The sequence below is a fragment of the Artemia sp. Qi Xiang Cuo genome, chromosome 2, assembly GCF_049724085.1.
Source record: "Artemia sp. Qi Xiang Cuo chromosome 2, ASM4972408v1, whole genome shotgun sequence".
Taxonomy (NCBI): Eukaryota; Metazoa; Arthropoda; class Branchiopoda; order Anostraca; family Artemiidae; genus Artemia; species Artemia sp. Qi Xiang Cuo.
The window spans coordinates 59,688,848-59,716,191 of NC_142795.1; the positions used below are offsets into that span (position 1 = coordinate 59,688,848).

The 27,344-nt window shown below is 35.7% G+C and overlaps 2 protein-coding genes across 5 annotated transcripts in view; one reads left to right on the forward strand and one right to left on the reverse strand.

Annotated features, from left to right (window-relative positions):
• The window catches only part of LOC148955446 (dystrophin, isoforms A/C/F/G/H-like), a 504,509-nt gene that overhangs the window by 317,662 nt on the left and 159,503 nt on the right, over window positions 1-27,344 (reverse strand). For all 4 annotated transcript variants that reach the window (XM_089102277.1, XM_089102283.1, XM_089102291.1 and 1 more), the window contains 3 exons: window positions 14,857-15,039; window positions 11,462-12,796; window positions 9,529-9,852 (listed from right to left, as the gene is read on the reverse strand). In XM_089102277.1, the coding sequence (XP_088958403.1) occupies window positions 9,529-9,852; window positions 11,462-12,796; window positions 14,857-15,039 (1,842 nt within the window). The remainder of the gene's footprint in view (window positions 1-9,528; window positions 9,853-11,461; window positions 12,797-14,856; window positions 15,040-27,344) is intronic.
• LOC148955447 (uncharacterized) overlaps window positions 18,283-27,344 on the forward strand; it is a 45,414-nt gene continuing 36,352 nt past the window's right edge. Inside the window, exon 1 of the mRNA XM_089102302.1 lies at window positions 18,283-18,439. Coding sequence (XP_088958428.1) covers window positions 18,329-18,439 — 111 coding nt within the window. The 5' untranslated portion in view covers window positions 18,283-18,328. The remainder of the gene's footprint in view (window positions 18,440-27,344) is intronic.

A 27,344-nucleotide genomic window follows, 5' to 3' on the forward strand; every position in this document is an offset into this window, starting at 1 on the left:
TTACTGGGAATCACACACTTTTTTTTTATATATATAAGAATTTTAAGCCATTAAAAACTAATTATAAATCCAATTCCTTTCATCATCATTAAAATTTCAAATCAAGCAATTTATTTTTTTCCAATTAACCGTTTGACGAAAGTAAGTTTACCGAATCGAACTACATTTTAGCAGTTAAAACAACAACTTTGGACTGGAAACAGCCAATCAATAAAACAGAGTAGCTCTTTGTCAAATTAAGCAACGTCAAATGTAATCCTTTGTGACTTTGATAGAAAATTGCATCAGTTCCAACAAGTTAACGACTTAAATCTGGCAGTCTTGCATTATTCATTCATTGATGCGTAAAAGAAGGAAAAATATATGGGCCTCCACTTCTTCCGTAGAAATAGCACGTCATTATAATGAAAAAGTATTCGACTTGAATCCTGTTACAGGGTTGTCGATTCTCGGGACTCGCGTCATCTTGAGTCACGATTATGCATGCCTCGCAAGGATCCAGTAAGACCAGTTTTTGCCAGTGCGAAACTCGATTCCTACTCTATTCCTTTTACTGACCTTTTATTACTCCTTGATTGTTACAGTTTCAACATTGTTATGCCAAAAATAATAGAGAACGCATGATTTCTTTTATGACTTGATTATCCTTGTAAGGGGTTTAGCTCTCGCGGCTGTTTTAGTGATGAATGTTGTAGCCTTAAATTATTTGCTAACTGATGCAAGCAAGAAAGGAAAAATTATGTCTTCGTCACATCTTCAGGTAGAGTTGGAAGAGGTTTCGAGATGATAAATAGAGAAAGAAGGAAAACTTCAAAAATAAAAATAAAACATTTAAATTGGTGAGTACTTTCACGGGTACTTTCGGACGAAAGAAAGTGTTTACTCAATTTATTTTATTTCTTATTCCTTTTTATTATATTACACATTATAATTTTTTTTTGTATGTGTTGCTTTAAAAATTATATACTAAAAATTTTTTTTAATCAAAATTTGTCAAGCCTGACTGGCATTCCTTCATATATTCTTCTGAGATTCCCTTATTCTTTCTTTCAACATAATATGTTTAATACATTATATTACATTATATTATAATGACAGAATTCACTGCCATTGACATGCATGGTTGTTGCAATCTCAAAGGATACTGCTTCTTTTTTTACTTTTTGTCTCTTTTATTAGATGAATTTCAACGCGATTTTCCTGTATCTTTTCTTCTTCTAAATTATTTCAATAAGCAATAGAAATATCGACTTTAGTATAGAATGCATGGCATTTATCCTTTCAAATGTTATCGTCTTTTCTCTGCAGTTGCTAATTAGTATGAAGTCAGAGTACAAAATCCTACTAAGAATTTGTTATAGAAGGGCGAGTTTGGAGTGAGAGAGGAGGTGGCTAAAACTTTGATCACGGTCTGTGGGCCTTTGCCATCTTTTACTGAACGTTGCTGTGTTTATCAAAACGCTTAAATAGTTAAAAAGTATAATTAGCAGAGCTTCTTGGGGCAAGGTAATTTTGTCGCACCTTCAGAAGGCTGCATGATTGCCACGTAAGCTTAAATCAAAATTTTATATATAAAATTCTATACAACAAAAGATCGAACAAACTTTTTTAATAGCATGATTATAGGTCACCTTTTTCCAAGAACGTCAGATTGTAACTAAAATTTCGGCAAAATCTGAAAATTCAGGCAAAATGTTCGATCAGACATACTTTTGCAGAATATTTTTCAATAACATTTTAAAAACTTGATCCTGAAAGTTTTAGCCAGATTGGATAAAAGCCATGTTAGGCACATTTTGGTGTGTAATGAATCGATAGATCCTAAATTTTTCAAAGGTAATTTCTCCTCTTCAGCTGGATTTGTTCAGTATACATGCCCAGTAAGTTGTAATCAGATTGTAGAAAGAACAAATTTAAGCATATTCTAAGCATTAATGGTTAATGAAACCATTTTTTCCAGTATTTTTTTTTTTTTTTTTTTTTGTCTTCATTGAAACCCTCCTTGACCCTGCCTAAATACATCAAAATTTCAGGCTAATTGGAGAAAAAAATGATTTTTTTGGATTTTCTTGCGTCATAAATTGATGCAAGCATATTTCTTTCTCTTGAATGACTGACCCAAGGGGACTCCCCTTGTTTCAATCAACGTACCTTCTAAATTTAAACAAGTCGAAGAAAATGGAATTTTTCGGTCCAATTTCAGTTGTACCAAATCGATACAATCAAACTCAAAATGTCTTTCATTCTTGACCTCTACCTTGCTCTGTCTAGATACCTATAGGCTAACTCTAAGCCTATCAGAGATGAGACAAATTATAGGCCCATTTTTGGACGTCAAAAGTCGATACAGCCAAAATAAGTTTCATTTTCTTTTCCTACATAGGGGGTCACATGGACCTAAGGCTTTTTAATGTCATTTCCCAGCCAATTGGAGCCACACAAATTATGACCCCGTTCTTGAGCGTCATGAATTTTTTTGTCTTTTGGATGATCAAACATATTTCAATAGCTACTTTCGATATGGGATGAATAAAAATATTATCAGTCCTAACCGACCGGAAAAAAAATGGGGCCCATTTTAAGGCAAAACAAAAGTTATTTTTCATGTTTGTTATACGCATAGGTCCCCTTGACCTAGCAACTTACTGATATGAATTTCAAGCTTTCAAGAAGAAAACGGTTGACCTTTTTCGGGTGAACCAATATTTCGGTTTGCTCAGAGTGTCAATAGGATTTTCTCACTTTTGTAATATCTGGTGCCATTGGGTCAACACCAGCGGTATAAAACGTATCCGCAGTGCATTCTATCTCATCTTGAAGTTTCATCTCAACAAGGCTCGATCTAAGTTCTGCTTTTAATGTTTTCTCTAAATCTTTTGAGCTTTTTTTTTGTTATACAATCTGGTCTCTATCACTTTGTTAATTTACATTTTTGGGGTTTCTCAATATCATGCTCTTGTCCTCCTACTTCTCAATCTTCATTAACTGCTTCTTTTCTTTAAAATCACTTCTATTCCATTCCTCCCTTTCGTTCCATTTTTTTAATCTATTTCTTTAATTGCTCTGAAAGAGATTTGATGCTGAATTAAAATGTAATTAAACATGAAAGTACGAAACGAATAAAGAAGGAAAATTTACACAACGGCCAAATACAAGGGAAAATGAAAAATTTTGAGAATATCTGATCATCCAATTGGAAAAATGAGAATAGGTTCCAATTATAATAAATTCCGAAAATCCAATTAATTTTGTTAAATTTATACAAAATTTCTTGGAGCAAAAATTTGAGCCACTAAAGTTCAATCTATCCCAATTTTTTTCTCCCTTTCTAATGGCTTTTTTCTTCCATCTTCACTTAAAAAACCAAAGTGGTTTCAAAAGTTTTCCAACATTTCTTGAACAGAGAATTTCATAAAGGCCTTCTTTTCCGTATTGCGTCATTCTAGCATATTTGGGCAAACACAGAACTTATATGGGTATTACAATTAAGGCAATACTTTTGTCGAAGCAGTCGCGAAATTTTGCAGACACATGAGAGCCTTACCCCCTCTTCCCCTTCCGTATTAAAATAGCAATATATGTCTCTGTGGTGCTCACACACGACTCAAGACGTAGAAAATTATTTTCCAATGTATAAAATTCCCTCCTTATAGATACTTGCCGTAATTAATTTGTATTTAAGTTAAATACAGAAATGGGATTCCAATTAAACCTTTAAATACGTTTGTCTATCTGGAAAAGGGAACACAAATTCGCTTACGTTTCGAGAAAGAATCCTCCAAAGAATTCATTAATATACAAGCATTTACTCACTTCAAAAGTCGCAATTCGATTAATCTGCGGAGTTTCATAGAAAATGAGTTTATTTTTAAGTAAGAGACCTTGCGGTGTCGGAGAAAAGCTATGAAACAAATGATCACAGAGCGGAGACAAGAAACTGAAAGAAACATTACACAAGCTAAAGCTATTAACTCAAAAGAAAAGTTGACATTTCTGTTTATTTCTTGTCAGCAAACTTTTTTGAGCGACACTTTTTTTACCATACGACTTTCTCAAGCTTCTCATAAATTATACTAATACAGCATTTCTGTGATGAAAATATCCTTTCCCAACAATTATTTTCCTTGCAAAAAGATAGGTGCTTCAAACAAAGGCTTTATTAATAGTCAATAGCATTTGTAAAATCCATGATTTTACGAGTGTCTGAAACGGTTAGATATCAATGAAGTGAGAAACAGAAGATACAGTACCTATATATATATATATATATATATATATATATATATATATATATATATATATATATATATATATATATATATATATATATATATATATATATATATATATATATATATATATATATATATATATATATATATATATATATATATATATATATATATATATATATATATATATATATATATATATACACACACACACACACACACACACACACACACACACACACACACACACACACACACACACACACACACACACACACACACACACACACACACACACACACACACACACACACACACACACACACACACACACACACACACACACACACACACACACACACACACACACACACACATATATATATATATACACACACACACACACACACACACACACACATCATCATCATCATCATCATCATCATCATCATCATCATCATCACTACACACTATATATATATATATATATATATATATATATATATATATATATATATATATATATATATATATATATATATATATATATATATATATATATATATATATATATATATATATATATATATATATATATATATATATATATATATATATATATATATATATATATATATATATATATATATATATATATATATATATATATATATATATATATATATATATATATATATATATATATATATATATATATATATATATATATATATATATATACCAGATACATGGGCTTCTGTATCTGGATTCTCATTGTCACCTGTGTTTTAACGGCAGACAATTTTAGTCTTTTCCTGATGTCATGACCTCACCACAGGTTCGATACAGCCACCCTGTGAAAATTACGAATTCTTTTTTAAAGTCCTGACCTATTTAGATCGTTTTTATGACCAGTCATCGCTGTTCCTTGTTTTCCAACCGTATATTTCATTGTCCATTTTTGTTCATATTTACCTCGGAAATTTTTTCCACGCCTTTTGCTTTAGAAGTTTAGATTACATCATCATCTCGTTTAATTTCTTAAGGCATAAAAGATAACAAATACGTCTTTTCCAGTTTCCAAATACAATTCACTGTTCAAAATTTCGGTTACAATTCAATGTGATTCTCGCTGTCGTTTGTTCCATACCTTTTAATTTAGCTGTTGCGATACTCACTTTCCCTAGTTGTCTAATCACATTTATCTGTGCTTCATTTTCATGGAAATTTTAAATTACCTTAAATTAGAATTAGCTCCTTTGTAAAATTACGTTTTTTTTTATATTGGACCTTTAACGTTTACCTCGGCTTGTCTTTTGTCATTATTAATTAAAAAAAAACTTTCCTAAAAATAATTTTTTCAAATAAAAGTAAAGGCCATTTTAAACTTAAGCTCAGCAGATACAAATACCTTTTAAAATTTAAACTCAAAACGACCAGAAATTACTATTAAAGAATAAATGAAACCCAAAACAAACAGAAATTAAATAAACAGTCATAACAAAAACATACAACAAGTAATAGTATAAATAAATAAATAGATTTTAAAGGGACTAATGCTTAGATTGAATATGAAACTCAAGCTTAAAACGGAAAAAAATATTTTGCTATTGAAGTAACAATGAAATTTAAAACAAACAGAAATTAAATAAACAATCAATGCAAACAAACACTAATGTAAATGAGTAAATAAATCTTGAAACGAGTAAAACTTAAATTGAATATGCAAATTAAGCTTGAAACGAACAAAAACCACTAGAAACAAGAGTTTGGGTATCGCCTCCTTCTCTCACTGTAAAAGTCTAAAACCTACTGCGTCATTCTACAAGCATCCCTTCCATAAGAACTATATTTGCCCCCAGAGCATTACTTATAACGCCTGCCTCCGGGCCCTGGGGGGTTGCGTCGACACAGGAGTTTTTTCTTATCTGACCTTTCAATTATTTATAATGAAATGGCCATTTTAAAATTTTTATCGGATGGGCTTAGGAAAAAAAAGGATGTGCGTGGGAGGGGGGGGGCTAGTTGCCCTCGGATATCTTTTGACCCTTAAAAAGTGAACTAAAACTTTCAATACGCCCCCATGACAACACTTACAACGCCTACCCCCCAGGCCCTGGGGGGTTAAGTTGACACCGGAGTTTTTGTTATCTATTTTTTGAACAATTTTCAAAAAACCGGCTATCTCAAAATTTGTAACGGATAGGTTTGGGGAAAAAAGGCGTGGAGTAGGGCTAGTTGCCCTTAAATCTATGGACTCTTAAAAAGTGAATTAGAACTTTCAATTTCTGAAAGTTCTGTTTCAATTTCTGTTTTTCTTATCCGAGCTTTGAACTACCTTTAACAAAATGTCTATCTGAAAATTTTCTATCTCAAAATCAGATGGGTTTGGAAAAAGAAGGCGTGGGGGGGGGGGCTAGTTGCCCTCGGATCTATTTTGACTATTAAAAAGTGAGCTCAAAATTTCAATTTCCAATCAAATGAGCCTTATCTGAAGTTTTTACAATCATCCCTTTTATAAGAACTATATATGCCCCAGGGCATAACTTAAAACGCCTGGCCCCGGGCCCTGGGGGGGGGGGGGGTCGACACCTGAGTTTTTGTTATTTGACCTGTGAACAATTTTTAACTTAATGGCTATCTCAAAATTTTTATCGGATGCATGTGGGGAAAAAGGGGAGTGGGGGGGGGGCTAGCTGCCCTCCAATCTCTTTTGAATTTCAAAAACTGAACTAGAACTTTCAATTTGAAATCAAATGAACCCTCCCTGAAGTTTTATGAGCATCCCTTCCATAAGAACCATACATTCCCGCAGGGCATAACTTACAAAGCCTGCCCCCGGGCCCTGGGGGTTTGTATCGACACCAGTTTTTGTCATATGATCTTAGAACTATTTTTAACAGAATAGCTATTTCAATATCTTTACCGGATGCATTTGAGAAAAAAGGGCGTGGGGGGGGGGGGGCTGGTCACCCTCCGATATCTTTTGACGCTTAAAAAGTGAACTAGAGCTTTCAATTTCCAATCAAACGAGCCATCTCTGAAGTTTATATGAGCATTCCTTCCATAGCAATCATATTATGTCTCCAGGGTATAACTCATAACCCTTGCCCTGAAGACTGTGGGGGGAGTGTCCTACCCAAAGATATAATTTCTAGAACTTTCAACTACGTTAAACAAAATGGCTATCTCAAAATTTTGATTGGATGTTTTTGGGGAAATGGTGGGCGTGGAAGGAGTGTTAGTTGTCTTCCAATCACTTTCGACTATTAAAAAGGGCACAAGACATTTAAATTTCCAATCGAATGAACCCTTTTTGAAGTTTCTACAACAACATTTTCTATAAAAAACCTTATATACCCCCAGGGCATAACTTACAATCCTTGCTTTGAGGGCTCTGGGGGGGGGGGGGGGTCGTCATCCTCAAAAACCTAATTTCCAGAACTTTCAACTACGTTGAACAAAAAGACTATCTCAAAATTTTGAGTGGATGTGTTTGGGGAACAGTTGGACGTGAGAGGGGGGTTAGTTGCCCTCCAATCACTTTCGACTATTAAAAAGGGCACTAGCCCTTTGAATTTCCAATCAAATGAGTCCTTTTTGAAGTTTCTACGACAAAGCTTTCTATAAAAACCTTATATAACCCCAGGGCATAACTTACAACTCGTGCCCTGAGGGCTGTAGGGGGAGTGTTCTCCTCAAAACAAAGTTTCTATCTGGAAAGCAACTACGTTGAACAAAATGCTTATCTCAGAATTTTGATTGGATGTGTTTGGGGAAATGGTGGGCGTGGAAGGAGTGTTAGTTGCCTTCCAATCACTTTTGACCCATAAAAAGGGCACTAGAACTCTCGATTTCCGACAAGTTCCGACATTAAATAAATTTTTTTAAACTAAAGTAAGGTATAACAATAAAACTTAAAACCAGCAGAAATTGTTCCGCAAATGGGGAGGCAGGGGGGTGTCCCTTTCTTAACCTTCAATCTTTGCACTAAAGTTTAACTTTATGTCACAATTCTTCAAGAAACACTGCTCTACCACAAGGGCCGTTGAATTTGAATGAGAAGTATTTTAAAAGAACTTTAAGACTTTATCGTAAAGAGAGAGGGTCGAGGAAGGGGCAGTGCCCCAAATATACGGAATAATTTCTGTTTGATTTAAGTTTTAATATTACTCCTTGCTTTCAGTTAAAAAAACTTTTTTTTAAATAGTTGCTAAGAGGCAACCTACGACAAATAACTAAACCATAAACTCAGTCATTCAAACAAACTTTCATTTGTAATACTTTCGTTTAAAGCGCTCTGTCTCCTCGGAAGCTCCAATAAAAAAAATGAATCTTACATTTACTTGTAAGAAAAAACGTTTTGACTATCCAAAACTAATAATTGCTTTTCAATAACACCTACGATTAAAAATAAAAAGTAAAAACTTTACCAGATGAAAAATACCTTCAATTGGAGTACTTAAACTAAGAACGTAAAATTTTCGGGTATTCAACAGCCAAGTATCGATATCCAGTATCTGGCTAGCCGTTTCGCAGGGTTTCACGGTGGGAAAAATATTTTTTACTCCAAGATCTCACTGTTTATCTTAAATTCCCTTCCAACAAAATTACTCTAGATCCAATCAAACGAAAGCCGTCTTTACATCACCTCCCATAAAAAGCACGTTCAGCAATTTGACAAGTTTTCTTTCCGTTTAAAAAATTTTTAGTTCAATAATTTTCACACATTCAATCATTTCTATCATTTTCACACAAAACATTTAATCAACAAAAAGCCGTTGAGGCTAAAATCTTTGAGGGAACAATGGTATTTCTGAGAGTCATCTGGTTTGTTATATAGAGCTTTAACCAGATGTCCCCATTTTTAAAAAATTCTGTGCGATGGCATAAAATAAAGTAGATTCTTGTTGAAGGTACTATTTGAAACAAAGCAGAACTAGTTAATAAGGATAAACAATAATGTAAGCCTTTAGAAGGCTTTTTTCAGGAGTCGGAAACTGTGAATTGAAGTCAAAACTGTAAGAGGTGGAAACACAGCTTGGGATGTGAAATCAGAAAAAGACCGACTGTATCAGCTACTTGAAGCTTAGTACATAAATCAGATCTGACACATATTATACGAAAGCACCATATAAACGGAGGAATTGGCAGATGCTTTGGAGCCGTAATAATACAGAATATTTATTACATTTAAAATTTGGACGGTTGATCATATCTGGGGTTTTAGCTTGGTAGACCGGCCAAAACGCGGAATAGAATTACGAGCTATTATACGTTAAATCATTTCACATACCTTATTTAAGCTCTTGACCTCAGTCCAAGCTCTTCTAAGGTGATTAGTCAGTGCAAGAACTGAACCAGCAGAAGATACATCTTGTATCTTAAATACAAGCGTATCACCTTGACTAATCAGTTGTGCCACATCCGGTTCAAGAAGAATCCAATCACCGGCCTCGTGAGATACAGAATGCCATTGTTTTAGACGTTCCAACATAAGCTTGATCGCTGCCTTAAAGTCACTTAGTTCACCAATTGGGGGTTGGACAGATGGTGATGTAGGAGAATCCAAGGATTGTAGTCTTTGACGAAGCGCTTTCGGAGATACCCCATGATTCATCTGAATACAAAAAGAAAATAAAACTGACTTTGAAAATATTTTAGGTTAAAGGTAATTTATAGAACATTATGAGAATGTGGCCAAAAATATCAAGTCATAATCAGCTTGGACAAAACTAACGACGTATCGCCAAGAAAATCTTATATTCTGGCCTATATTTCAATTTAATCTTCATATTTCAATCTTTGCTCAGCACAAACAAAAGAAAGCTATGTACGACTACGTTGCTTACTTGCAAATTTCATTTTATTTCAATTTTAGGCAGGTTTGTGGATTCCTGGCTTAAGAAAACAAAGGAATAATTTTGTTATTTACACTAACTATTAGTAATGTACTGTATGTAATGTAAGTAATGTACACAAACTATTATCTAACCATAAAAAAAAATATGCATCTCATTTGTCCACGAGTTATATTTATGTATCTTATTGAGATACATAAATCTAGATCTTATTGAGATATGATTGTTTTACTATTACACTATCAACTTTTACTGAGAAATTATTTAAAAATTAAATTTTGATCAAATAAAAGACGAAAAAGCCATTTTTAGTGATACTTCTCCCAATAAACTTGGCAGACTGCCATGCGTCAATGTATAACTATGCAAGCATAACTGTTCAGGTCATTCTTCCAAATATATTATAATATAAATATTTAGAAAGCTAAAAACCAACAGAGTAAACATGCGACTACGAAGTAGGGATGCTCTCACTGGTGTGCTTAGCATAAAAGACAAATGGCATTATTTTACACATAGATATCAAGGAGTAAATTGCGAACAAAACGCATCTTGATTAGAATCGATGGACGACCTAAATAAAATACTGTTTATGAAAAACTGGGTGTATTGCCACAAATGTTTTTCGCTAAGTATGACAGCATGAGTTCAGTAAGTACCATGTTTCTGCTTCTTTTCAATATTAACTACTACTACTACTAACAACTCGCCGCAGCAATAAGCCGCCTGAGGCCAATACAGCTACGCACGCTCCTCCTTCCTTCATTTATTCTAAGCCTCCCTCTTTACACCCTCTCATGAAGTTCCCATTTCCCTTAAATCATTCCTTACGACAGCCTCCTACCCGAACCGAGGACGACCTGCTTTTCGTTTCGCCCTGGACGGTTGACCGAAAAGGACCTTTTAATATTAAACTAAATAAAAAACCTCAAAATCGTACAAAAACACATAATGATTCATTTTAGGCAGATGCGAAATAGGTTTAATTCTTTATGACGAATAAAGAATTCACGGACTACAGTTCTTTTTTCTAAAAGTCAGATTTTTCTCTAAGTTTTCTTATCTAGAGCTTTTTGACCCCAATTTGTCTACTATAAAGCAAGAGAACGAAACGAAAAATATTCAGGAGCGAATATATGTTTATTGTCTTCTTTATTTTATAAATTTTCTTTCTCCATCGTAACCCGGTTTCTGAGAAAGCCAAAGGTTCAGGCATAAAGCCAAGAATTTATAGCGTATCAGAGCATAAAGACGAATTACAAAGCATATTTTCTAGTCTTCTTTTCAATTAGCTTACTTTTATTCAATGTTAACAAATTATCATGCTTTGATTATCATGAAAAGTAAAATTAACGAAAGCAACTTTACCCTCCTGGGACTTGTAACTGGTGTATCTGTTTCAGTTTCAGAATCCGAAAGATATTCAGCAGGTGTTGCAGCTTCTGAGCTTGAAAATTCAACAATATCATCAGTCTCTTTATCACTTGCATAAAAGCTTTCTAGATCATCATTATCATACTCGTCTGATTTTGAAAATCCACCTCTTCCTGAGTCTGGTGTAATACTGAGGTCGTAAATGCTTCGGGGTGTGGCGACATCCTTTTCATGACTTAGGTCAGATCCTTTTTCAGATTCTGATAAGCTTAGGGTCATCTGGGAAATTGTACTTTGTCGGTTTGCGGATTGAATATCTGATACTTGAGTCTGAGTATAGTAGTCACGTGACAACTTTGAGGGTGAAGACTTGTCCATTTCTTCCTCCTTGGATAAATTTGAAAGAAGGGTAGACAAATCATTCTCTGAGAGATGTTTGTTCTGACTCGAGTTTGGTGTTGTAACGGCTGGTAAAAGTATAGCAGTAGATACATTTCTTCTCCCGTCAGCAATGTCTTTTTCTGATTCAAAGGGTGAGTCCAGTGCTTCATCTATCTCAGGTGACGAAGGAATGTAGTGAACAAGCTCCATCTCTGCTCTTTCAACAGACGGTAAGCGTGAAGTTGCAATTTCAACATCAGTTAAACAAATTTCATGAATTATATCTTTAGTAATTTCAATAGAATTAACTACAATCTCTTTTTCTTTAACTTCAACAACTTGGCATTCATTTTCTTCTTCTAATGGTTCAATTTCAACGATACTGTCATTTGGAGAAAATGACACTGACTTTTTACGTTCTGGAGCTTGGGAAGGACTCATTGGTACATTATCTTTTGTTAATTCGGACTGAATTTCACTCATTTTATCTTTTTCATTGCTTTGAGATATTAGGTCAGTAAGTTGAGTAACAACTTGACTGATTTCTTCAACTGATATCTGGCTTGTTGTCACGTCATCAACAGACTCGTTCAACCCCATTTCTGATGGCATTACCTCCATGAAGTGACTTTTTTTGGTTGAAGGTGTGACATCTGGAGATTTAGCAATTGAATCATCGCTTGACAAAGAACTAGCTGAACTACTATCATCCCCAATAATTGAACTATTCTCGTCATCTTCAATAATAGTAGTGACAAATCTTTGATAACCAACAGACTGAGATGATCGTTCTGCTGCTTCATCATCATTATCATCAAAAGCCTGATTTGAATAGCCACATGACTCCACATTGTCATAATCTCCTTCTTCCTGAATCGGAAAACTTTCTTCTCTGCTGAGCCTTTTATTTTCAACGGATATTGTTCCCTCCTTCGCCAAAGATATTTCCTGCAAATAAATAAACCTTGAATTCAGACATAAGAATACTGCCTCCATTATTGCTAGATACTAATGGGGCATAATAATTTTGTTTCATCTATCTTTAAGTTATCCGAACAGGATATTGATTGATTTGAAAAAAAAAAAAAAAATGCTTGATGTATCCCAACTCTGCAAGCTTTATAAAGCCTAGTTGACCGTGTAAATGTATCACAGTTGGGAGTGCATCCTTTTTAAATTAGAAATTGAGATGAGGAATCATCGGGGCCATTTAATCTGCTTGATTTGAGGACTGGAGCGGGCCTGTGAGTCATTCCAACGCCACCAGCTTCCGTCACCCAACGAGCTAATATCAGTGGAAAAATCGATCTAGATTTAATGATTTTCAACATTCATTTAGTAAAAACAGCTTTCATAATTTTGGCCTAGGCCACAACTAAATACGCGCTATCTTTTACAACAAAAATAAATTACAAGGTGAATAAATTACGAAAAATTACATGCACTGACAAACAAAAAAAGGAACAAAAGAGAATTTCCAAGCTACAGGATTTTGATGAGACGGTGAAAATGAAAGTTAAGCTAACTGCAAAAAAAGTTAATTTCTTCCTTGATAATGAGCTTGTCTTGACTCGCTATATAAAACTAGATTCGGTCTGAAGGCCAAACTGCAAGCAAGTCCAAGTCCTCCCCACTGGCAATTTTTTGGTTACCAGAAAGTTGGTACCTTGTTTAGATCAGAAGCGTGCAATGATTATCAATCGGTATGGTCTGAGGAATAAAGTGGGCTCGACCTGATAATGAGCTAAGTCTTGATTCGGCGTCAAAATAAGCTAATTTCTGATTCGGTTTGAAGTCCAAATTGCAAACAAGCTCGAAGTCCCCCTCAACTGACAGCTTTTTCACCAGAAAGTGACACATTGTTTAAATCAGAAACATGCAACGATCTTCAAGCTGTATGCCCCGAGGAAAAAAGTGAGGCCGCAGACCCTCGCCCCACCTCTAACTTTTTAGCAGAAAAGTAGCGATATTGCATCTTGTTGGAACAGGAATCAGGCAAGCATTTACAATAAGTATGGTCAGAGAGCCCAAGCAGTTTGGTGACCTCATCCCCTCTAAACTACCAGCTTTTTATCAGAAAGGCTCACACACTACATCCTGTTTTATCCAGAATCGACAAGGTTTCTCAATTTGAATGATTTGAGAACCAAAGTGGATCTGCGATCAATCTATCTAATTTCTCCAAATTTTTCAGAGCGAGAACTGCAATTGTTTAAACTTATTAACAGTTACAACAATACCTGTTATGGAAAAACCTCTGCAACCCCACCCCCACGCTAAACCCCCAAACATTACCAACTTGGTAAATATAGACTCGAGGGCAATTGCAATTATAATGCAAGTCTAGTCCAAACACATTATTTCAAATGATGAAAGGCATTCCCACCGAATAATGGAAGGCATCTCACTTTTATTTATATTTCACATTATAGCAAAAAAAAAATTTCCGAGAACGTGTTCAAAGATTCCAATATAAAAATAAGTGTAAAAAAGTACTATTAGCTGACCAACATGAACAATATAGTATATAAGCCCAGGCCATGTAGTTAATCCAAGCAGTGTGGACACCTGAGATACTCAATTTGTTTTGTTCTAGTTGTTTTTTCCTCTACCTCCTATGATGCGATTTTTTCAAAAATACGGCTTTTGGATTAGGAGCACAAAAAATAACTCTCAGAAAAAGTGCAAAATATACCCCTCGGTTTTGAGCACGACAATATACAATGGGGTCAGGATATTTTCAGAATTCATCTCCCACTAATTGTAGATTCTTAAAAATAGACTTTAGTTAGTCTCATCAAAATTTCCTATGTTAAGCCTAATTCTGCTAAATATCAGAGATATTTTTTTGATATCATGCGTTATTGCGTTATTACACACAATATTCAACTGGATTTCTGTCAGGACGGAGTATTTTCCTTTTCAAGGTATTTACTTACTAATACATGTTTCTTGACAGGGAAAACAATTTCAAATTGAAAAACGTCATTTCATAAATATAATTTTACCTGAAGCATGCCAAGTCTTGAATTAATTCTCACTTGTAGTTTTTGAACTCTTTCAGTTGTTTCAGTAGTTTTGGATCCGGTCCCTTCCAAAAAAGCAGGATCACAGAGGCCACAAAAAGTCTGAAAATCTTCAGAAATTCTCGTCATGACAATCTCGTGGCTAACAAGCTTTTCTGCTGACACCTGGAAAAAAAATGCTCAGGATAAGGATTAGTCAGCTCAGAGGTCAGATGATTTAAGTAATTAGAATGGTTTTATATAACTGGTTAAGGTGCATCAAGAAAGTGCATAAAAAAGTGCATCAAGATTAGCATCAAGAAAGAAACAATTAAAAGGAGAAAACGTGATAAATTGATTCCTTTTGTATTGCAGTTCTTTCTTTTCTTGCTTTTATTTTTGCTCCCTGAGGGCATATAAGAACGATGTTGGCACAATGTATCATTTATTATTTTTCTCCTTTAGAGCAGGGCACTTCGTATCGAAGAAGTTGTCGTAGAAACTCCAAAAAGGGCTCATTCAATTGGACATTGGAGTGGCTTGTGCCCTTTTTAATTGTTGAAAGTCATTGGAAGGCGACTAACACTCCTTCCACGGCCACCATTTCCCGAAACACATCCAATCAACATTATGAGATAGCCATTTTGTTCAGCGTAGTTGATTTCCCGATAGAAATTATGTTTTTGATGAGGACACTCCCCCACAGCCTTCAGGGCAAGGGTTGTAAGTTATGCCCTGGGAGCATATACTATTTTTATGGAAAGGGTTGTCATAGAAACCTCAAAAAAGGCCCATTCGATTGAAAATGCAAAGGGCTAGTACCCTTTTTAATAGTCAAAAGTGATTAGATGGTAACAAACCCGCCTCTCACGCCCACCTTTTCCCCAAACACATCTAATCGAAGCTTTGAGATAGCCATTTTATTCAACGTAGTTTTAAGTTCTGGAAATTAGGTCTTTGAGGATGACAACCTCCCACATAGCCCTCAGAGCAAGGGTTGTAAATTATGTCAAGGGGGCATATAAGGTTTTATATAACGCGTTGTCATAGAAACTTCAAAAAGGACTCATTCGATTGCAAATTGAAATGGCTAGTGCCCTATTTAATAGTTGAAAGTGATTGGAAAGCAACTAACACCCCTTCCAAACCCACAATTTACCCAAAAATATTTAATCAAAATTTTGATATAGCGATTTTGTTCCACGCAGTTCAAAGTTCAGGAAGTTATACATTTGAGCAGGACATTCTCCCCACAGTCTTCAGGGCAAGGGTTGTAAGTAATTCCCTGGGGACATATAACGTTTTTATTGAAATCTTTGTCGTAGAAACTTGAAAAAGGGCTCGTTCAAATTGGAAATTCAAAGGACTAGTGCCCTTTTTAATAGTTGAAAGTGATTTAAACGCAACTAACCCCCCTCTCACGCCCATCGTTTCTCGAAACACATCTAATCAATATTTTAGAGAGCTATTTTATTTAACGTAGTTGACAGTTTTGGAAATTAGTTGTTTAAGGAAGACAACCCCTCCCCCCACAGCCCTCAGGGCCAGGGTTGTAAGTTATGCCCTGGGGCATATAAAGTTTTTATTGAAAGCGTAGAAACTTCAAAGGGGCTCATTTAATTGGAAATTGAAAGCGCTAGTGTCTTTTTTAATAGTTGAAAGTTATTGGAGAGTGACTAACGCCCCTCTCACGCCCATCATTTTCCCAAACAAATCCAATAAAAATTTTGAAATATCCATTTTGTTCAACGTAGTTGAAAGTTCTTGAAATTAGGTCTTTAAGGATGATAACCCCCTCAGAGCCCTCAGTGCAAGGGTTGTAAGTTATGCCCTTGGGGCATATAAAGTTTATATAGAAAGTTGTTATAGAAATTTCAAAAACGGCTCATTTGATTGGAAATTGAAATTGCCCTTTTTAATAGTCGAAAGTGAGTGGAGAGTAATTAACCCCCCTCTTACGCCCACCATTTCCCCAAAGTTCAGGAAATTATGTATTTAAGGATGGCAACCTTACAGGATGACAAAAAATACAAATGAATGTGCAGTGTCAGTTTAATATACATATACTGATATTTAGAAATCAAAATGTTAATATTATTTGATTTATTAAAGTTATAAAAATAAAAACATCTATATTTTTTCAGTAAAGTGCAAATTTTGTTCTGGCCTTGGGAAGGCATAGGGGTTTTGCGCCCAATTTATGTTAATTTCTGCTCGTTTTGAGTTTGACTCGGTTATTTATTGTAATTTTTGTTCCTGTTGGGTCTCATTTATTTATCGATGCTGATTTGCGGTAGGTTCACGCTTGGTAGATTATTTGATTTTATTTTTGCTCATTTTTTGTTTAATGGAGTTCTTTATTTTTCTTTGAAAAACTTATTTTGTGGAAAAAGTTTCTTTAATTAATCATTACTAAAACCACAAAATTTAGATATTTAAACAACACTTAAAATACATACATAATGTTGCACACAGTAAATACAAAACATACACCGTGTAACTTTATGTACGTCTATATTGTATGCAAGTCTTTATGTAGGCTATATTTGCAAGGTCCGAAGACCCAAGTGAACGGAGGAAGGCCGTAAAAGGCCAACGCAGCCGGCAGAGCTAAAGATCCCGCAGATATACATAGAATCGAGCGAGTGTATGAGTGGGTAAGTCATGCTAGGTTTGCGAGGGGCGAATACCCAAGCCAACGGAGGGAGGGGACAAAAAACCAGCGAAAGGCTCTTTTTGTAGTTTCTTATAAAGTGTTCCACAATATAGAAGTCTCTTAAGAATAACGTATATTGCTCAGCGTCAGCTCTTAGTCTATTTTGTTTTCTCATTGTCTTGGTTTACAATGGTTCTATGTGGTTATGACAAACCGCCAGAAGCAAATGAGGACGAATCACCTTGGATAAATAAGAATAAATGAGAATAACATTACCTCCAAATGTATAATTTTTGCAGTTTTATACGTTTAACAACAGCTACCTTACTTTTTGAAAAAGAATAAAATAAACACATTTTGATAAAAAAAGAAAAAACGAAGAACTAATAATATATCTCGCGTACTCGGAATGCATCGCATAAAGAAAATACTATGTTATTTTTCGACCAAGAGTAAACGGTATTCCATGCTGTGTATGCCAAAAAAAGAGGAACTTGAAAAAAAAAAAAATACAAAACCAAAAATTCTGATAAGGTGCCATAGCTTTTTGATAATACCAGACAAATTTTTATGCGACGAAAGCAAGACCGTCTAATGTCAATTCGCTGACAAGTGTATTAATCTAAATACTCTGGGCTCTTAATAAACAAAATAGGATTTAAGTTTTAGAGTGAGAAGAGGGGCAATGGGAATACAAAGAACAACATGGCAACAGATATGCTCTATATTTATGCTTTTTATTGTAGGCTCTCCAAGGGACCTGCCAGCTCTGAAAGACGCTCCTAACGGAAGTTCCAGTTTGCTCACAAATTCTGGAGCATGAACAAGACGATATTTTTATTTGTTCTTACTGTTTTCACAGCATGTGTAACAAACGCCTTTGGGGAGGAGAGCTATGAGGATTATGAGGATGAGGATTATTACTCTGAGGTAGTGGCAATACCTTATGTAAGATTCAAGGATTAAAATAGAAACTTTTCCGACGTAAGGCGGGGTGAAAATAGGACAGGGGGTGAAGTTTGGGAATTGTTGTTTAAAAGCATCATATTTGTTCTGGATATTACGGAAAGTCATAATTTTTGTATATATATATATATATATATATATATATATATATATATATATATATATATATATATATATATATATATATATCAAGGAGGCACACTTGTGCCTCTATAAAGAGGCGACCCACCACAATGTTAAGCGATTTCAGGTCCTAGAGGTCGCAGAGAGACGGCGGTAATTGCATTTTGTAGCCCAAGCTCAAACTAAGAAACTTGCAAAATTTCATCCTCCTCCGACTTTATCTTCATGGGGTAAACTGGGCCGGAAGTTTGGACCCTCCCACCACAGCCCCCCGTTAACGTTGTCCGATTGGGCTGAAATTTAGAGGTTAAGCTTTCCTAGGGCCCGGGAGCTTATCCTCGAAATTTCAGCTCAATCCGATCACTCCTTCCCTTTTTTCAAAAAACCAAATCTCGCCACTTAAAATTCCTCTCTTTTTTTTTTTCTTAGCCATGCCTACAGGCCACAGTTGGCCCCGGATCCGGTTGAATGAGGACTCATTAGAAGCAGAATTCGACCTGTTAGGGCCTTTTGATATTTTCAGACCGAAAAAATTATCCCCCGAATTTACATTTACGAAAAACCTCGTTTTCCTATATTAGCCCATGTTAATTTTTCCCTCCACAACCCCCCTTTAACGTTGTCTGATCGGGCTGAAATTTAGAGGATAAGCTTTCCTGGGGCCTGGGAGCTTATCGTCGAAATTTCAGCTCAATCTGATCACTCCTTCCCTGTTTTCCAAAAACCACATATAAAGATTTTTGGGAATTTGCTTGCGTCGAAAATACCTTCTATTTGCTAAACAACAATTACTATTTTTTTTGTATAGTCCAGCGGCTGAGACTTCAGACTTTCAGGCGGAAAACTCGGGTTCGATTCACCATCAGAGCAACTTTTTTATATACTTTGAAAAGAAACTCAGTTTCTTTTTTAAATTATTTGAAAAAAATTACGTTTTCTAAAGAGTTAAAGAGGCTGAGTTACAAGGTCGACCCTTAAAACGTACAGGGATTAGGAGGCACAGTTGGGGGGCTGTTAAAGAGGCTGAGTCACAAGTTCGAACCTTAAAACGTACAGGGATTAGGAGGCACCCTGTACGACGTGCTTTGAGTATTCACGAATTAAAAGCCTCAACACAAGAATGTTCAAGAGTGGGGGGTTTGTGGGGCGGCAGCCCCCCAACTTCAACTCCTGACACGATCAGCTAACAGTTAGTCAAGCAATAATAAGTAATAAACTTTAAAACCCAGTGAAGAACCTATTTTAAAAAAAATACGCTTTATCCCTATTTAACGAGGCTTAGTAACAAGGTCTAACCTTAACACTGACAGTGTTTAGGCGGCACATCTGGGGGGATACCATCTCCCAAACCCCCTGATTTCTCATCCTTTAAATATAAAAAAAAAAATTCTTTAAACTGAAAGTAAGGAGCGACATTAAAACTTAAAACGAACAGAAATTATTCCGTATATGAAAGAGGCTGTGCCCTCCTCAACGCCTCGCTCTTTACGCTAAAGTTTTTATTGTTTAAAAAAAGAGTTGTGAGAAAGTCAAACTTTAGCGTAAAGAGCGAGGCGTTGAGGAGGGCACAGCCTCTTTCATATACGGAATAATTTCTGTTCTTTTTAAGTTTTAATGTCGCTCCTTACTTTCAGTTTAAAGAAATTTTTTTTTTATATTTAAAGGCTGCGAAAGCGGGGGGTTTGGGGGGCGGCAGCCCCCCCAACTGTGCCTCCTAATCCCTGTACGTTTTAAGGTTCGACCTTGTAACTCAGCCTCTTTAACTCTTTAGAAAACGTAGTTTTTTTCAAATAATATATATATATATATATATATATATATATATATATATATATATATATATATTCATGGGAAAGACAGGAGAAACATCCACCTATCTCATGGGCATTCAAGATTACATTCGAAACTAAATAGACAATTTGATCATTGACTGTCTAGCTATTTATTGCACCTCTAATTTTCTTTTTTTTTTTTTTCTTTTTTTTTTTGCTTTGGTGTTGCTAAAATCCTATTTTGTCATCTTCTAATTCATTTTTAGGGCTATCTTTTTATGTATACTACCTTTTTATGCATTTTGCATAAACAGCGGAAGCACAGCAATGTTTTGACCTGGAAGTTTTTTTGTACCTTTTTGCCATCCGATCCCTCCTTCCCTGTAGCCTCTCAAGCTAGGGTCTGGGTAGTAAATAATAGAAATTGTCAAGCATTAATCAATAGTTTTTATAGGGGGAAAAAAGGGAAGTGACCAGTGCATATTTGATCTGGGGTCTGCGATTGCCTCGAAACTTTGAGATATGGGCCAATAGGACCACGTATTTAGCTGGAGTGGGGGAAATGGCAATAAAGAACCTCAAAATGGCCAGAAAATGTTGTTTCCCCGACCAGTTTGAAACTTATTGTTGTGAGTCCTAGCACCAAGACGAACTTAAGGATGAAAAAAAATAGTTTAACAGCATTGGCCACCCAAAAATGAGGCTCAAAACAATTTCCTTATTGACTCGAAAGTTATATCCTTAAGTATTTAGGCTAAGGGGACCCAAATGCAGAAGAAAAAAAAATTCTGTTCCTTCCAAACACGGGGACGAAAATGGAACCAATTTTTTTTTATTCCAATCAGGTTGAATACTATGTGTTAACAAATGGCAAATTTTATAACTTCAAGACCTTTCCCCTGGGGCTGTGAGGGGGGTCATGTTACAAAGGCATAGTTATTGGGCCTTTCAATTATGATGAACAAAATGGAAATCTCAAAACATTGATAGGACAATTTTGGGGGGAAAGGGGTGGGGGAAAGGGCCTGGTTGCCCTCAAATCTTTTAGTCACTTAAAAAGGGCACTATAACTTTTAATTTTTTTCCGAATGAGCCCTCTCAGGATATTTTAGGACCACTAGGTCGATACGATCACCCCTGGAAAAAAAAATAAACACGCATCCGTGATCTTTCTTCTGGCAAAAAATACAATCTCTAAGCAGAGACTTGAAACCTCTACAGCAGGGTTTTTTGATACGCTGAATCTGAGGTGCGATTTTCATTAAGATTCTATGACTTTTAAGGGGTATTTTCCCCTTTTTTTGAAATTGGGCAAATTATCTCAGGCTCATAGCCTTTAATGGGTAAGACTCAATGAAAACTTAATGAAACTTATATATTTCAAATCAGCATAATAAGCCAATTCCTTTGACATATCTATTGATATCAAAATTCCGTTTTTTTAGAGTTTTGGTTACTATTGAGCCGGGTTGCTCCTTACTTACAAGTTCGTTGCAACGAACTGTTTGATATACGAAAGAACACCACCAATTTTACAGCATCATCATATTAGCTTAGGGTAATTTAAACGATTGTATTTAAACGTCTTGATAAAACTAGGTTTCATGCACATAAAGGCAGGAGGATTACCTTTGGGCAGTTATGCACCATCAAGCATCGATTTTTACTATAGGAGGATAATCAATAGGATTTACACAATCTCTTTTCCTTTTTTCTTGTTTTTTTTTTATCTTTTTCTTTTTACTTTCGTTTTCATAGTATGATTGAAAATTCCGGAAACCTATAAGTTCAAAATCCTTTTTTTTTTGGATTATTTGGATGTACTACTGGATAGGCGTCATATTCCAGGGTTCCATTGTAACTGAACCACCGTGTAACTGAACCCCAAGCAACTGAACCACTGTAACTGAACCCCCGTGCAACTGAACTGAACCCTCGTGCTACTGAACCCTCATGCAACTGAACCCCCTTTAACTGAACCCTCGTGCAACTCAACCCCCGTGCAACTCAACCCCATTTAACTAAACCCCCGTGTAACTGAACCACCATGTAACTGAACCCCCGTGCAACTGAACCACCGTGCAACTGAACCACCGTGTAACTGAACCACCGTGCAACTTAACCACAATGCAACTGAACCCTCGTGCAACTCAACCACCGTACTTACGTTGGGTAAAACACAAGTTAGAATCTTTACATGTTCAACCTTATTGGAATTGTTTACTTTTTAAGTCTTAATATAAATTACTGTCAAGATGATTTATAAAAATGCTCTGTTTTGTTGTCACAAAAAAAAGAAAATCGGACATCATAAACTCTTAAATCCAGATTTAATTGGCTTTTTTGTGTTGTTAATAGGTGTTCTCATCACCCTGTCAAAGGTCTAAGCGTTTATCCCTCTCCCCCGTGGGAAATTTCCCCTCCTCCACCCACGGAAATCCCTCACCTGCAAAATACCCCTCTCGCGGAAATTATGGTTTTCAAAATTTAAAAATCTTCTTTGAGTCGTGTTATTTTTTTGTTTAATTGAGAAGTTCTAAGGGAAGTGGAAAAGAGGAATTTATGGGTAAATCTTGCCCCCCCCCGCCGTACAAATACCTTCTTCTCATGAAAAATCCTCCAGAAAGCCCCCACACAAAAAATGTCCGTACGTTTTCCAATGACAAATACTATTTGTAAGCAATAGACAAGTCAAAAAACTTAAAAAGGAGCTGAAACTTCTGCAACGGGGTCATTGATTGTTTTGTAGCTATGAAGAGAGGGAGATACCTCAAAGGTTACATTTTGATGTCGAAACTTCATTTATATACATTTAAATAATTCAACTCATGACATGTGGGGAAGGGAGAGATGACAGGAGGATGGAGGAAAACATTATTTGATAATCCCCAGGCATTTCTAGTCTTTTTTTATAAACCGAAAGAGATTGGAGACTAAAGAACCGCAAGAGGCCTTTTTTTGGGGGGGGGGATTTTGCACGGGTAAGTATTTTCTGAGGGGGGGTGTATTTTCCATGTGGTGTTATTTTCAGCGGGGTATTTTCCTCAAGGGATATTTTTCGCGGGGGGGGGGGGGGTAAACGGCGGCTCTCATCGTCTACATACTGTAATAATTTTTTTACCACTTTGCTTACTTTGTTGTTTTTATTTTGTGGTATTTTCTACGCTCGTAGTTTGTTATCCTTTGGTTTAAAAAAGGTTAATTACCTGGTTCGTGGAGCCAACACAAAAGCTACTTTCTCTTTGTGTTTGGAAACGTTTGGTTTGATTTTTTTTTTTTTTTTTTTTTTTTTTTTTTTTTTTGATGAATCATGCCTCTCCTGAACATTGATTAATAAAAATCTTAACTGAAAATATCGGAACTTTGAGAATTCAGATAACGAAAAAGTCGCTTTTGGTTGCGCTTTCTTTAAATTAATTAAAAAAATTCTCTCGAAAAACAATTTTTCAAAGAAAAGTAAAGAGCCATATTAAAACAAATACTAGAATAAATAAATTCCTACAATAATTCAAACCCAAAATGATCAGAAATTACTACAAAAAAAAAGAAACCCAAAACGAACAGAAGTTAAAACAAACGATCAAAGAAAACATGGGGATTTTGGGGAAAACAAAAAGGGGCTATAGAGTTACATGCTGAACCCCCGTTCTAACAAACTCAAGCCTCCATTTAACTCAAGCCTCCTTTAACCCAACCATCATTTAAATCAAATCCTGAACCTAAGTCAATGCCCAAAAATAAGTTTGAACTAAGGCTGATTAAAAGCTCAAAATCTATTTCTCGCTTCATTTGCGGTTTCTAACTTTGTATTACTCATCAGTGTAGCCCCTAAACTCTCTAAATTGAATGAAACTTTCAGGATTGGGCTTATCGCCAAAAGCATGGCCCGATGAAGTGTTTATCTAGGTTTTATTGCAAACTTTGAACTTTTCATTAGTTCGAAGTTCCCCACCCACAACTTATCCTGAAAGGTCTAACTTATTAATGGAAGCCGTTCTTGAGATATTGCTGTGTAACGCTTTTGAGAATGTGCATAATTATAGTCAATTTGATTCAGTTCGATATCCGCCGAAATATTCCTTGACAGCTTCAGCTTAATACCCTTAGCTTGTGTAGTAGCAGTAGTAGCATTAGTAACAGTATGCAAATAGCACCTTTTATTTTCTTCAACATTTTTTCAACAAACCAAACTGTCCCTAGGATATTGCTAATGCGCCCTTTTGACAACCTGTATACAGATAGCGTGATGTGATTCAGTTCACCTTCCACCCTCAATATTCCCTGAAAATTCTACCTTCATACCGTTTATTACCGTTAGGTACAGCTGCAATGGTAGTCCCAGAAATAGTATTAGCAGTAGTATTAATAGTAATAGCACTAGTGCTAGTAGCAGCAGTAGCATTAACATATTGCCTTTTGGTCAGCTGAAGATTCCTCTCATCAAGTTCTAGAAGTTTCAACTTAATACAATTAGCTGTTGCTATCCCATTGCCGATATATCCTTTTGATAACCTATATATTCATGTAGTTCCTGAATTTTCATCTTAATAATTTAAGCTTACAAGTGGTTACAATAGAAGTAGCAGTCGAACTAGTAGTATTCGTGTTGTAGTAGCAGCAGTAGTAAATGCAATCAAAATAGTAATAGCATTAGCAATAGCGTGCACAGGGCCGGATTGAAAGCTTTGAAGCTTAAGAGCCAAGCGTTTTTGCCGCTCCGTTTTGCAAGCTTTTCGGGGTTATTCCCAAAAATTCGGGACTAATGGCAGTAACTAACAGAACACAACTGATGAGCGAAAAGTGATGAAAGAGAGAGGTAATACCAAACTCTCAGCTACCATTCTTGGGAGACATCTGACAGCTTATAAGTGACCATGGAATTCCTGTGTTGTTTTAAAGTCACTTTTCTGTGAACAGGCAGCATGGCGACGCTAAATCCCATCAGTCCAGTTTTTGTCAGGAAAAATTACTCAGTGATAATTTATTGCTCCCCCTGGCATTATGCACCCCTAGGTCCGGGCCTAGGGACCTAGTGGTAAATCAAGACCTGAGCGTGCACATATTTTCTTTTGGTGAATTGACTTTCCTTTTAAGCACTCTCTGAAAGTTCCAACTTAATACACAAATCCCTTTTTGAGATGCCAGTTTGAAAATCTGCATGCACATAGTGTCTTTTGATTTAGTTCAAGTTCCCCCTCAAATACCCCATTGCATAGTTAAGTTCCCCCAATGTTCCCCCATGGCATAGTTAAATAACTATGCCATAGTTAAACAACTATGATTCACAACCTTGTAAGTTATACAAGTTGCCTATTGTTAACATATAAGTTTTTTTTTATCAAGAAAAGAGGGCATGTTTGATTCTATAAATAAAGAAAAGCATGGAGCATTAGGGTCAAACCTTAGGGAAATGTCAAGAAGAATGCCAAACACAATCAAAAAGCATTAATTCCTTTACTGTTTGTGAAAAAGAAATACCAGCAATATTAACAATGGCTGATGGTATCAGCCGTCACATTGTTTGGAAAATATTTAGGAACATCTTCAACTAAATCAAGAGGTACTATGTGCATCTAGTTTTACAAGACGATGTATCTTTAATGTGTCAAGAACAGCTAAGGGTATAAACCTGAGGGTATGAAGTTAAAACTTTCAGGGCAAGTCGAATGAATATTTAAAAAAAAAGGCTGGAGTGTAACCAGTCCCCCTCCCATGTCCTTTTTATCTGCAATCTTCTCAAAGACATCTGATCAAAATTCATTATCTAGATTCACAAAGGTCAAATATTTTCAACACGTGCGTTTATTACTTAACGTCCAGAAAAGTCTGATTCATCTGAAAAAAAGAGTAATAAATCAGCTTTAATGGTTTGTGACATCGGATCTTCTTTTTCTTTTGCAAAAATAAAACAAAGCTATTTCATGAATACTTTTGACAGGCTTTATATCATAAATTTAAGAAACAAAGAATTTCAACAATGTTGAACATGTAAAAATTCTAACTTGTGTTTTACCCAATGATATTGCCTAATATTTTTAGAGAACTGAAAATCAGAGTTTAGTGGTTCAGTTGTACGATGGTTTAATTACACGAGGGTTCAGTTGCACGATGGTTCAGTTACAGGGTGGTTCAGTTGCACGGTGGTTCAGTTGCATGGTGGTTCAGTTGCATGGCGGTTCAGTTGTACGGTAGTTAAGTTGGACGGGGGTTCAGTTACACGGGGGTTTAGGTACATGGGGGTTGAATTGGACAGGGGTTTAGTTACACGGGGTTTTAGTTAACTGGGGTTCAGTTGCCCGGTGGTTCAGTTACAGGAGGGTTCACTTGCACGGGGTTCGGTTATACGGGGGTTCAGTTGCACGGTGGTTCAGTTACACGGTGGTTCTGTTACAGGGGTTCAGTTGCTTGTGGTTCAGTTACACGCACACCATATTCCAGGTGCGGTGTATCCAAGACGTCAAACAATAGTCTGGAATTTTGGATTCTGGAAATCCTGCTGTTGAAGCCCGGCTTTGAATTTATCAAGGGACTTCAGGTCATAAAATTCAGATATATTAAAAAATTAAAAAACAATCAACGAAGAAAAACAGCTACAACTCATATTCACGAAGCAATTCAGTCGATGGAATGCTTAGAATCTGAGGTGTGTTTGAAAGTGACGGCTTTTGAAATTTGCCCTCCCGTTTCCGTTTTTAGGTTTGAAATCTAAACCCTTCAATTTTGCATTTTTAAGAAGAAATTTGCCAGTTTTAAAACGCTAATTGGGTTGGTCTTTAAATAAGGGATAAGCTGCTTATAAAGAATTCTGGTAAATTTTAAAGCAATTAATTTAGGATCATTTTTGAACTGATTTTTTCTGGATTCACTCTCGTTCGTATTCAAGGGAATCAAAAACCAATTCAATCTATGTCGCTTCAAAACGGAAATGACGCAATCGGCTACCGGTTTAGTTGGAAAATTATGTAAATTAAAAA